General features: G+C 38.5%; 1 protein-coding gene across 1 annotated transcript; it reads left to right on the top strand.

Annotated features, from left to right (window-relative positions):
* Positions 1–638: 638 nt before the first annotated feature.
* Positions 639–10,589, top strand: LOC122800113 (angiopoietin-4-like). Its single transcript, XM_044069635.1, has 2 exons — positions 639–843; positions 9,184–10,589. The coding sequence occupies exons 1-2, from the start codon at positions 654–656 to the stop codon at positions 9,822–9,824; spliced, it is 831 nt and encodes a 276-aa protein (XP_043925570.1). The 5' UTR covers positions 639–653; the 3' UTR covers positions 9,825–10,589.
* The last annotated feature ends 3,943 nt before the right edge of the window (positions 10,590–14,532 follow it).

Here is a 14,532-nt window from a genome sequence, read left to right on the forward strand (position 1 = left end):
ATAAAACGTACACACACATTCTCCTCTCTCTCTCTCTCTCTCTCTCTCTCTGTGCCCCTCGCTCTCTGCTTTTCTCATAAACACTAATAAAGGTGCAGGGCTGCAAACCTGGATTTGTATGAGATTAAAATCCATTAGCTCCTACTTGCATAGTGTTTTACTTTTAACAAATCAATGAACTGCCTTGCCCTGTCGGATCATCTGCCAAACTGGACATCTCATCTGAGTCCATAATATGACTTGGTTAACATAATGAGGAAATAAAACATGCAAGGCTGTTAATTGTTAATGATTACTAGTATTCAGCTCTCTCTCCCAGCCAGAAAAGATGAAGTTTTGTTACCCATTCTACTGGCAACCCGGTAAGCATGTTTGTATCAGTGGCAGTGTACTTTATATTTTATTTGTTTCTTGTGTTTTACTTTTTTAACACATCCAGTCCATTTTTTCCTATTTGGTGCTGTGTGTGTAACATATAAATCCGATGTTAGAATAATGTGGAGTATAAGTCATTGCAGAATAACTTGATAGTCATGTAGGAGATGTGCTTCAAAGAAAAGATAGCCATACCTTAAAATAACTGAAATTCTTTACATACTTTTAAAAATCTATGACATACTCTGTGTCTTTTACAGAACAACATCTTACGAAACATGAAGGCTTTGCTGCTTCTGTGTTTTATTGCCCTGTCTGCAGTTCTGGACATTTCAGAAGCTAACGAGCAATCGCCTCTGGCAGACAAGAAAAGTGTTCCTAAAAACCTGCTGGAAAATTTAAAGAAAGAACTTAACAAACAAGCCAAAGGCATAAGTTACTTTGCTGGAGAAAAGGGAATTGAACCAAGTAAGATGTCACCTACTTGCTAACAGATAAAACCATGTTATTGCAATAAGTTAAGAAAGTGTATTAAAACAAAATGTAGAAAAGTCTCTCATTCTTAATGTAGCATTTGCTTTTCTACCTGTATAGAAATTTTAATGGCATACCCCTAGGCATTTGTACAGCAATCTTTGATGGCAAACAGTTATTTAGATATCTGAAGACATTTATTAGAGCAAAGGAACATCAAGTAGCATATAATCAGGTATGCACTGATGGAGAGGAGAGGAGAGGAGTGATGAACCAGTGATGACAGGGCATAATAATGCGGAAAGTGGACAGAACTGGCACATCATAACATACACTACATTGTCTACCTAATGTGCATCTACAGTATGCAAAGTACAGTCAGTAATGAATGAATGAAATGCATTCAGTGAGTGGATGACTGGTGTTACATCAAGTGGAAGATACCAAAATTAAATATGGTGATGCAAAGAACAGTAGCAAACAGATAGCCTGTCCACCGTATAGTACCTTATAGGAAGGTGTGATTTTAGATATGGGAATTCAAGTAAATGATGAAATCTGACAACAAAAAATATTTAACATCACTATAATGTGGATGTGATGGTCATAGACATGTTGTCAGTAACATACCCTGACAACCTTTTACAAGGATCACCTGTCACTTAGAAGCCTCACTATAATGTGGATGTGATGGTCATAGACATGTTGTCAGTAACATACCTTGACAACCTTTTACGAGGATCACCTGTCACTTAGAAGCCTCACTATAATGTGGATGTGATGGTCATAGACATGTTGTCAGTAACATACCCTGACAACCTTTTACAAGGATCACCTGTCACTTAGAAGCCTCACTATAATGTGGATGTGATGGTCATAGACATGTTGTCAGTAACATACCTTGACAACCTTTTACGAGGATCACCTGTCACTTAGAAGCCTCACTATAATGTGGATGTGATGGTCATAGACATGTTGTCAGTAACATACCTTGACAACCTTTTACAAGGATCACCTGTCACTTAGAAGCCTCACTATAATGTGGATGTGATGGTCAAAGACATGTTGTCAGTAACATACCCTGACAACCTTTTACAAGGATCACCTGTCACTTAGAAGCCTCACTATAATGTGGATGTGATGGTCATAGACATGTTGTCAGTAACATACCTTGACAACCTTTTACGAGGATCACCTGTCACTTAGAAGCCTCACTATAATGTGGATATGATGGTCATAGACATGTTGTCAGTAACATACCTTGACAACCTTTTACAAGGATCACCTGTCACTTAGAAGCCTCACTATAATGTGGATGTGATGGTCATAGACATGTTGTCAGTAACATACCCTGACAACCTTTTACAAGGATCACCTGTCACTTAGAAGCCTCACTATAATGTGGATGTGATGGTCATAGACATGTTGTCAGTAACATACCCTGACAACCTTTTACGAGGATCACCTGTCACTTAGAAGCCTCACTATAATGTGGATGTGATGGTCATAGACATGTTGTCAGTAACATACCCTGACAACCTTTTACAAGGATCACCTGTCACTTAGAAGCGTTGAGCAGAGAATAAAAAGGATGAAATCAAACATTGTAAAGATAAATGAAATTTAAGATTTGGAAATAAGTGACTTTAAACAAAAAAGGAATATTGGAGGAATAATTTCAGTTTGCTAGTTTAGAGAGGAAGTCAGCTCTGTCAGCTATGTCAGACGCGATAAAAGTTAAAGCAAAAATAAAAGGCAGTGCAGCTCAGCAGCTCACTACCCACTCTGCTTTGGTTGTCTTGCCGATTTTTAGCCTTGCTCCAGCTTTATTGCAAGAGTACAGCTAGCTGCTGAGCCATGCAGACTGCTGGCACCTGTGTATTTGTGTCTGCTTTACACTACAGTGCACCTCCAATATGCAGCACAAGCCTTTCTCATGTCAGCTGTGCATCGCTATGTGTCCCAGTCATAGTGTCTTAGTAGCAGTAACTGGTAACTTTTACATGCACAATGAAGAGCATCTAAGTAGATTGATCACCAGATACACAGCTGTTGCATCAGTTCCTAGAGACGTGTAGGTGTTGGTATGCACAGCTAACAATCCTACAATTACTAATATTACTAGTCAGTTAGTGTAAGACGTATACCTCTCAAATGCCCACATTTTCACAGAATGTCCAGATTTTTGCCTCATATTTTTGCTCCGTTCCTCATATAATTTGTGGTTTTGTGTTAAATCATCGAGAACTGAAATCACTAAATAAAGACATAGATTTGAATTTCAGACTTCAGGCAGCCACGGTGGTGCAGCAGTTAGCGGTTGCCACCTCACAGCAAGAGGTTCTCCGATTCTATTCTCGGCTGGGGTGCCTTCTGTGCAGAGTCTACATGTCCTCCCTGTGGTCGTGTGGGTTTCCTCTGGGTGCTCCAGTTTCCTCCCACATCCCAAAGACATGCTGTAGGTGGATTGGACACTCTAAATTTGCCCTAGGCATGAGTGTGTGCATGTATGTGCCTTCTGTGGAAGGTTGGGTGCTGGGCTGGCAACACGACACTGTAAAACTCCACTGCCAATCATGAGCGGACAGGTGATCAACTGTGGCGACCCCTAACCAGGAAAAGCCGAAAGAAGAAGATATGAATTTAAGACTTCATTATTCAGAAAATGCACGCTAATACAAAATATGTTATGTTACTCTAGCAATTTTTTTTTTAAGTTTATAAAGGCAATATTTAAAATCTGTCCTTATTTTCAGGCCTTTGTCTCCCCATAATTTGTGGCCTTGTCCTGATTTCTTAAAATAGAAGAGGTAAGAGGTTAGATGTACAGTACATGTAGTATCAAATTCCCTCTGTTAAGCAACTAATTATGCCGCAGTACAGAGAGGACAGTGCCTAGTATTACTCACCAGTATGCCAGCAGAATCTACCATCAGTTTAGCAACAAACAGCAACATAGTATCAATGTTTTGGTCAACATGTCCTTACTCAGTTTTCAGCCATAATTTCAAGCAGGAGCTGATGCATAAATACAGAATAATACAGCATGACAGAATCATATGATGTCATTGGATAGTCATTAAATATGTCTATCTTTTGAAGAGGTCCCAAAGTAAATTGATTCTTTCCCCACTCAACCCATAGCTAAGCATATAAGCTTCATGGATCACAGGTACACAAATCTGAGTTTAACAGCAATGCTTAAAATCACATCACAGATGACAAATGGATTAGGGAAGATCATTTGATGCTGTGCAGTGAGTAATGTTACATTATTCTTTGATGTAAGGTCTGTGTGGTATGGCATCACAGATGATAGCTGGTTTGGGACATACTGCATTTTGCTATGAAGTGGGTGGTGTTACATCACTCTTACATGTAAAATATGTGTGTGGTATGACATAACAGATGATTAATAGCTTGGGGAAATATTGTTTGATGCTGTGCAGTGGGTAGTGTTACATCATTCTTAAAATAAAAGTTGTGAGTGGAATGACATCACACATGACAGATGACTACTTGTCATACATTACTCATGCAGCTGAGCCTGTACTACCTGTCATGCATTATTTACGCAGTTTCGCACTCTGCGTGTCTTCACAAAATAACACAAGTATTGTGCACCAGCATTTCTAAAGGCAGCTGCAAAACCGCATAATGAAAAATATTAATGCTGTAGGCCGTATTAATTTTATCCCTGCCAAAATTTAAAAGCACTGAAAATTTCTGCATAATTGCTCTTTAATGTATGCTAATGTCTGTACTTCTGATACTTTGAATTTAATGCTGACTCACACAGTAAAACATCTGTTTAAATCAATGTGGGTTTCTTGCTTAATCTACACCATAGAAGTTGGGTACCTTTTCTTCATAAAAATATTTAAACTCCTGCAAATCCCAGGATTCTGTTTTGAATCAGCCATCTTTAATGTACTGATTACAGATCGAATTGTTACAGTATGGGAAAGGAGCTATGACTAGAAGATAGTAAAGGTGGATCATCTCCTAAGGGGGTACCATAAAAAGGGACCCAGGTAATTATGTTCCAGTGAGTTTGACATCTGTTGGGCAAAGATGATATGAACATCCAGTAAAGGAATTGAATAGCAATAGGCATGGATTTAGTGAGGATAAACCAGGGTTAAGCTTTTGCATTACATTGACTAAGTAATACCAGAGTTTGGGAAAGATAACTCAGTGTTTGCACTAGTCCTGGATATTAAGAACTGGAAGTGTTTAATTAAGGTGCCTCATGGACACAAAAGTATTTTCCTTAAGTAATGAAGTAAAATGAGAAATCAGGGATAAGGAGTGACTCAGTGGGGGAACTAAGTGTATCAGTGAAAAGGCAGTTCTAATAAGGACAGTGACTAATGGGGTTTCACGGGAGTCCGTTCAGGGGCTATTTTATTCATTGTTGCTATATTAAATATTCCTCAGTACAGAGCAGCTTAGTTATCTCTACAAACAAAGGAAGGCTGTGGGAAACAAAGATGATTTCAAGTTAAGATGTCACAGGAAAGGAGACAAATGGTATGCAAATGACAGTGAATCTGAAATGTTAACAGTAAAATCTTATGTATATTGGTCACAAGAAGAGCTGCACTTTATAACCTGAGCAGAGTTGGCTGGGGTGCTGAAAATGCTGTGGAAAAATCTGAGTTTTCTTTTTTTATGTTTATTTTCCCTCTGCTAACCTCAAGCCTCAGGTGAACCATTAACTGGTTGCCCCCTTGTATGCTACTTCAAGTCTGAACGCTTGATAGCAGACCCTGAACGTTGTCATATTATACTGCAGAGTTAAGGTCTTTCTCTAACTGTCTTTTCCTACTTCCCTCCTTCTATCCTATCTTCCTACTGCATAACGTGCAGTCCATTTAGTACAGGAAACATATGTGCCCATCCACTTATGTGCCACACTGTGGATATTTGCTTACCTCCATCCCCCCACCCCAACCCCAGATGTCACATTGCACTACTGATGTCAGTACAAGATGCAGCCATTCTGATTTCTTCCATGAGTAGGCACTCACTGCACTGGGAAAGAATTGAGCTGGTAGCAGCAGCACTGAGTTGGGATGCATTGCAAATGGGAAGATTGTAGGCAGCATGAGGTACCTTACTATTATTCCCTGGCTTAGGTTAAAGCTTACCTGAAGCATTGAAGCATTGTGTGCAGTTTTAGAAGCTTTTGCTATGGAGGTATAATGGGATGCTCAGCTGGGAGTACAGCGAAAAGGGCTACTAATAATCAGATCAATCCTGCTTACTGGGACAGGATGAAGGACCTGAATGTCTATATACCGAAGGACTGCTAGGCTGTTAGTGGCTATGCAGAATTTTACATAAAAAGGAATTAACTGTATTTGCAGAGGAAATATATAGAATGGGGAGACATAATTTACAAATCCAGGCTCACAGACTGATTTGAATAAGAAAAGAGATTTCTTCCAGCACAGTATATGTATGTTATACTTTGTCTGGAAGCACTGATGGGGTAACTGATATTTGAGGAGAAGTAGAGGTTAGCTGTGAGGACACTAGTTCCACAAGTGGGTCAACCAAATGTACTACAATCCTTACCTACCATCATTTACATATGTCCATATATGCATTTGAACAGATGTACTGTTTATATTGGGTCTATATCACTTTATCGAACAGCTATTCAGTGGATAGCCATTCATTGAACCCTATTTGTCAAAGTCACTCTTCATTGACAAGGCAAATTTTATGTAGGGCAAATCAGAGGTTGGCCAACCAAGCTACCACAAAAAAAAAAAAAAACATAAAACTTAAAACCCACCATGGTAGGGGAGCTGTACCCCCCCACACACACCCCTAACTAAATATACCAACTTTGAGATCACACTACAGTGGGGAAAAGAGCAAATTTCAGATGGTGGCCAACTGCTGATTAGCTCTAGTTAAAATCTGCCATTCAATTAAGAGTGGCTTTAACAAATAAGGGTTCGACAAAATAATAGCCGTTCAATAAAGTGATATAGACCCATTTATTTCACAGGTAATACATTGCAGATATTTGCATTAAAGAAGTGTGGCAGCTGTTATTAAGGATTATGGAGCTGTCATCCTGAAAAAAAAATGATATCTTGTCTATGAACTGGTCAAACCAAAATGATCTGCTTCTTAATATTGATGGACACAAGCCTTCTCAAGCAGATAAAGGTAGTATACAGAAGTGTTTATTGTATGGCTGGTTACACATCACACAGCTGTGTTAGAGAAAGATCTTGGTATACTAAACATCTGTAACAATGTCACTATATTGTTATGGTGCACATTTTGCCAAATGATGACCATCTGTTTCACAGTTCAGTGTAGAAGTTTAAAGCTACGACCTAATAAATTCATCTTATAATCCCAGGTTTTATTCTGTCAATCTTCACTTACATAATGCATGAATTTGAGCAATTACTTGATATTGCTGGGTTAGCCCTAGAAAGAGCTGTATCTATCTAGTCAGTTTACCCATTTAATAGGTATATAGAAAAAGCAAAACAAATTAATAGCCATTTATTATTTTTGTTGCGACTTATACTGAAACCATCTTTAACACTACCTTGTCTTTATATGAAAACATATAAAATAGCATTTACGCATTAAAGCCATATTTACAGACTAGAAAATATGGCCAGTTCAGGATTGTATCATTTGACAGTTGCTCCCCTTATTAGTGATGACTGAAAGGAAATATCCTCCTAATTTATAGTGGTGCAATCTGTTGAAACTCAGGAAAGTGATTTCTACTAGCCTGATAAGTCTGTGATGGACAAACACAGAATGGCAAATCTGCTGTCTGCTGACAAAAACTAGAAAAACTGAAAACAAATCTCAGGAGATGCAGCTATCTTACAGCGTATCACCAGGAGGATAGTGGTCCTTAGTATTTCACAACTTTTGTGTACTTCAGACTGTAGCAGTGCCAGAGTTGTTGTTTGTCTTTCGGCTTTTTCCCGGTAAGGGGTCGCCACAGCGGAACTCCGGTCCGCTAATGATTGGCAGTAGATTTTTACGAAACGCTGAGGTGCCAGCTTGATGCCCAGCCTTCAACAATGGCACACCCATTTATGCACGCATGTCTTTCGAACGCTACCCAACCACGGGGAGGACATGCAGACTCCACACAGAAGGCACTCCCAACCAAGCCAAGAATCGAATGGGAGCACCTCTTGCTGTGAGGTAACAGCAGTGCCAGAGTAAGAATAACAAATAGTTGGCCAGGTAATTTAGGACACCTGTGGCACCATTTTCTATTTTTGTGTGGTTTCCTTACTCTTATCTGGTGTGCATAACTACTGATGGTGCTCACTCATTCAAGAATGTGCCTGTTGCAGCAAGTAATTCTTCAAACAGTTTTCCTGCAGAAGTTGCATTCAGTAAACTGCATCTACGGTGCAGTGCTAAAGTCCCATCTGCAATGCTGAAGACCTGAGTATGGGAAGCAGCCCAGGCATCTGTGGAGATGGCTGGGACAGGGAGTTAACCAGGTCCCAACACAGGCACTCCCATATGAGGGAAGACCCAGAATTATGCGCCATATGCACAGAAGTTCAGGAGATTGACACCTTCCAAGGAGTGCATGCACTCCAACTGTGCATCATGAGTGTGTGGAAGGATGCATCCATCTTGGGCTTTGGATAATGGGTACTGGATGCATCCATCCTGGGCTTTGCATAATGGGTACAGCATATGCCTGCTTACTAACAAGGGAAGGGTTGTAGGCATTGCATACAAAAATTCCCAGCTGTCACTAATGATGACACATCATGGAAACCACCCCAACTTCCCTGCTTTGACCATGAAATGTGAGATCTCTGTTTCAGGAAATTCCCTACCCTTACAGTGGCACCAGTGTGAAGGGGTAAGTTGGACTTGTAGCCCAGAGACAGGGAGAAATCATGGAACATGGTTATGGTCAGAAAATTCCTGCAGTCAATAATCAGGCTAAAAAAGATGTTTCATGCAATAATATGCCCTTTGAAGAACCAGTTGCTGTTGCTCTTGTAAACAAAGCATTTAATTATTACCTACTCCTGGCAATTCAACAACTAACAATTGCTATTATACCTTGTAAAAGACCAAGTTAGAACATCCTGAAGGCATTGCTGTATTAATGAGACATTTGACAATGAAAGCACACCTTAAGGATAATTACAAGTGCAAGCATAGAGTTACCACTAACAAAAAGCTACAATGTATCTAGACATTAAAACATTATTGAATTCATTGTCCACTGTAAGCAGTAAGCAATTATAATGACTGCTTATATATCTATATATATATTATCCATTGTGATATCTTGTCTTTCAGAATATCTTGACTGTCAGGAAATCTATGAGAACAACACCGCAGCTGCTAATGGAGAGTACACTATCTTCGCTGATCCAACAATGCCTGGAAAGAAGGTTTACTGCGACATGAGCAGCAAAGGTTGGACACTGATACTTCAACGCAAAATGGAGAATGACATTAGCTTCCACCAGGACTTTAAAATGTATGCAAATGGATTTGGGGAAACAAGGAATTCCTACTGGCTTGGTAATGAGTTTGTGCATCAACTTACTAAAAAAAATAAGTACTTGTTACGTGTTGTATTCCGCACAGCTGATGGCAAATTCCCTTTTGCTGAGTATGATTACTTTAAGCTGGAAAATTCCACTTTATTCTATACTATCAGAATTGGATCGTACCAGAAAAGTACAGCCGAGGATGGCTTCAGCTCCCCTTCATGGAAGAATAAGGTAGATAACATAGCATTTAGCACCAGCGATAAAGATAACGATCTGTCTCCTGCCAACTGCGCTGCTGCCTTCAAGTCTGGCTGGTGGTTTGAAGACTGCTATTCCTCCATTTTGACACTGCCAGGTTATATCAAATGGCAGGGCACATGTGACAGTGAGACAAAAATATGCCCATATGTGAAAATGATGATTAGAAGAAACCCTATCTAAATTGCAGTTCATCATCCAGACAATGAATTCACTATGAAAATGAAACAAAGATTCCTTCAGTGATATAATGATATTAATTTCAACTATTCTTTGTTTAGCTACTGTTTATTTGTCATCTCAGCACAAGGGATGGTCATGTCATAAGTCAGCTCATCTAATAAAAGCATTATATGTGTTTTGTGTATTTTAATTTTCAGTGCAATGTATCATAGCGATGCCTTCTGTCCTGCATGTTTAGTATTAGCTACACATGCTGTTGATTTGTAGATCCTTGTACAATTGTGCAAACTTAGTTGAATAGAATAATAGAGATAACAACTATACAAAACCACAACTTTTAAAATAAAAGCTAAATACATATATTTACTGCTGTCTGCAAGTGAAAGAGAAACACATATCCATGAAATAATGATTAAAAAGTTATTTTTTCATGCTGGCCTGCTTAGGTTTTGATAATCAGGGAAATGAAGAACAATGCATGCATTTCAGATAAAGTAAATAAATAAACATGCAACAAGATGAGTGAAAAATCAACAAAACGAACATCAGAGGTAATAGAAATACAGCACTGCACTAACATATGTGAAGCTGAAAGAGGCATACATACTACCTTTATAATTTAACTGGATTTCAAATGCAGCTAAGAATTGATTTCAATATCAAGAAACAGAAATACTTAAAACTGTAATAAATGTATCAAATATAACGAAATGTAACCTGAAATGTTTCACAAGTCCATGCAAAAAATAAAAAAAAATGTGCATTTCAAAACTGCCTTTGCATGAAGTTCAGAAACAGTACATTTGGCATGCCCCATCCTTTTCTCATCTTCTCTGATACAGTCAGCCTCTTTCTGTCTCTCTGCCTCGCTTTTTCTTTCCCTCCTTTGCTAAGAAAACGGAATTACTGCAATCAGATTCAGGAATTTTTATGGTCACCTACATCCTTTAATGTTTTATTTAATGACATCGGTGAATATGTGCTTCCTTCCATGTGTTCACTTTCAACATCCGTAACTATGTGCCTCATATCAATATTTTCTTATACATAGACTACTATCCATGTACTACTTCACTCTAAGGCACTAGTGCAAACACAGCATTTACACACCTGCTAATGCCCACTAAACAGGGAAAGGAGAGCTGACCAGTTCCGTTTGATCCTTTGACTTCAGGTATCTACTTAATCTGCTGTCAACCTGTCAGAGTGATAGGATGTACATCAACTTCATAACTAGTACAGTAAAATATGAGGTAACAGTATCCTCAAGTTAGAAACTTTGTGATGTTTGATGTGGATACCCATACTATAATAAAAGTGCATTACAGTAAAGTTGATAGCAGGAATGATATAAAACTACTCTCCCTAATGGTGGTATGACAAAAAATATGATGGCGGTATTCAAATGCCCTAAGTAATGTATAAACCTGAAACAAGTAAGATGATCACAGAAAATGTGGGTGATACTATAAGAAAACTCCTCTACAGTGCAGGATTGCATTTTGGGTATTTTGGTGTTGCATAGATCTGTGTTACTTACTAAAGGTGACAAAGCACAATTCTGTGTAGTGAATGTGAATGCAAGTCAAAGCATCCTTCTTGAGTGGTTAATTTGCTACAGCCTGAAATAACTACCCGTGGGGTGTGAGTTGTGAATTTTAGTAAGTGTAATTAGAACTGCTTAGTTCTAGTATGATGTAGCAATGATCGTAATGTAGAATACATTATGATCTGTTAGAACAGCAGTGTCCATTAATACTGATGGGCTAAGCCTTCTGCTCTTCCTTTCTAAATACTTCCATCTCCGAGTCTCAACAGCTTAAAGTTAAGAGCTGTCTCTCCCCTCACACATTGGGCTAGTACCTCAGAACTGTGCAGTTGACAGATGTGACCACTGGCATTTTAATACATATTCCTGACTGGCTGTTCAAGGCATACTGTGCAACAATGTGTCTCAGAGGCAAGGTATTGCATAAAGCCTCACAGAAGTTCTGTCTCGTTCCTAATGATCCCCATGTTTCATTGGTGTGAAACTGCACCTTCACATAACGTAAATGTAGAACACAATTGTGTTGTATTCAATGTAAGTGTTACACAGCAGCACTGGTACACTTACGCTGTCAGAGGTACAGTAATGAGCTACGGAGGAGTATTCAGTGCTCTCAAGTAACAGGTATCCAACAGTTTTCAAATAAACTGAAAGAGAACCACACTGATAGTATATCTGAAAGGAAAACTCTTGTACAGTAAATAAATGAGAGCTCAAATAATCTTGCACTGATTCCCTTGAATTAGAGGCAGGAATACAATATGAAATAAGGTACAAGGGTAGGGCTATCATCAGTAATACAGCCTGCATATTTCCAAATGAATTGGATATTTACAGCACTTGTAGTAGGCTAATACACTGAGTGGCGGTGTAAGGGCATGTTACTCACAGGAGGTGCACAGTGATGTGTTCTTTAAGTTAGTTCCATGGTGGCTTTAATAAATACTTTACTTGCCTCGCCCCTCCAGTATCCATCATATCCTAACAACCCTCATCTATCTTTGTGGTAATTCACAAGGGAAATGGGGAATCTCGGAAACTCCTCGCAGTAGGAAGGATCTACCCCTTACCTATTGCATCAGGCAAGATACTCAGTGATGGCAATGTGATATGCAGTCATGGGCTTTCATGTACACACCCCATGGACGTTTGTAGGTGCACATCTCATTATCTTTACACCATAAATATAAGTCATAATAGAACTGCATTAAACTGGTACAGACTGCAGCAAATCACTTTTGACCATCTTCATGAAAATGTTATATAATGCAGGATCGTTTCATTTTGAAAGCCTTAAAGTGGAGTAGATATCCATCTGTAAGTAAACAACCATATAATAGAAGCTACAGAGTCATCAGCTATACTGGCATGTATAAAAAAAGTACAGAGCTTTAGCAAAGCAGTGGTTCTGATGTCTCCATATAAAACTCTGCATTGTTTCTCTGATCACCCATAAAGAAAATCTCATAAAAAAGGTTGAAAACCAGCACCTTAGCATACATAGATAAAGTCCTGCTTGTGACCTAAATGACACAAGACTGAAATGTGACTCAGGTGCCTTAGATTCTAGCTGGGGGGTGATAAATGAGCATTAGACCCAGGTCAAATGGCCGAGAGGAGGGAATGCAGTCCATTCTGCAATACTGGTGACTACTGGTGGATGCTGGGTAGAGTGCACCAAGAAAATCTCAGGAGTAAACAATGTGGAAAGTACTGCTAAACATTGTTTTGCACTATATGTAGGCCTAGAAAATATGTAGTAACATGAAAATATCAAGGGTCTAACATTTTGGTTCTCACTTGGCAATATGCATGGTACTGCTGAAGGTAGGGTATTACATAACATAAGCAAAAATCCTATATGGCACTGTAAGACTCTAACCACAACATGGCTAACCCATCTTCCACACCAGCCATCATCAACAGAGGGTCTCTATCCCTGCCCCCACCCGCATAGCCCGGATCGGATTTTCCAGTAGGTGTCAAACAAATGCTCAGAGGGCAGTGTGCCAGCCAAAAAATGTAAAACAAAACATACATTGCATTAAATAGATTCAAGCATTCAAATAAATCCAAACCAGCCCAAAAGTTGAAAACGTTCAAACACAGGTGCCCAGTAGGAAGGTAGCTGGAAAAAAGAAGCTGAACCATGACAAAGTAAAATCTTCTTTTTTAATACAAACTGGTGAGCGCTTTCGTAATGGTAACCATTGCTTCATCAGACAGTTCATTCAAACAGCAACAGCACTTAAATACTTTAATTCATTACAAACAACCAATCCTACCACTCAAAGTTAATTCAGCACTCAGCAATTAATTAATTACTATGGTTATGTTTTACCCTTAGTTAATTAATGAAATCAGAAAAACTCTGTTTAAAAAACACATGCACAAAATGTAAAGACAAGAACATGTGGATAAATATAAATAAAATACAACCTCTGAAGAAGCTGTGTTGTTTTTGTAGTAAAAATCTCTTTCTCTTTTATGTTAATAAATTTAAGGTCATTTTTTTTGCAGGTTTTCTTTTTTTTTGGCTTTCCTTTTTCTTCGCTTGTTTGTGGACTTTTTACGTTTGCTTAAATAAAATACATAAAAAGTCAATGAATAAATACATATACTCATGTTCCCCAGTTTGCAGCTACTTTTGTGCGTGGGTATAAACATAAAAATATATATAAAAGTATAAGCAGTACACACTCAACAATTTAATACATTTATTCTAATAAATGCACATTGTCTACCTAGTAAATACATAGCTTTAATACATACATCTCAACAAATGCTTGTCTTTAGTGATATCTATGCTAGAAGCAGCTCAAGAAATACTGTCATATTGACCCAAAGCCCTGCATGTGTTTATGTAGTCTTCTCTTGTTAAAATAGTAATATTATTTTTTATTTTAACCTTCTAGATTTTAGCACTGGCTTCAATGGAACACTATCATTCAAATCCAAACCTGTGTGTGCTCCTAAAAGCAAAATCCATTTTACTTCCATATTTTCAGTAGTATTGACTATGTCCCCCATCCTATTGCTGACATTCTGAATCTGTAAAACATGAAACAAAAATATATGGCCATCCTCCTTATCCAATGTATGCTTAGCCAAAGCACTATACAGTTGCCCTTTTCTAGTGCAGTAAAGGTGATACCTTAT

This window comes from Protopterus annectens, chromosome 4.part0 (assembly GCF_019279795.1).
Source record: "Protopterus annectens isolate FY-2018-M chromosome 4.part0, PAN1.0, whole genome shotgun sequence".
NCBI lineage: Eukaryota > Metazoa > Chordata > Ceratodontiformes > Protopteridae > Protopterus > Protopterus annectens.

Bases quoted from the DNA above. Each gene is read 5' to 3' on its own strand.
- LOC122800113 (XM_044069635.1), top strand. From the start codon at position 654: ATGAAGGCTTTGCTGCTTCTGTGTTTTATTGCCCTGTCTGCAGTTCTG. The intron at 844-9,183 runs GTAAGATGTCAC...CTTGTCTTTCAG, and splicing joins AGAAAAGGGAATTGAACCAA to AATATCTTGACTGTCAGGAA.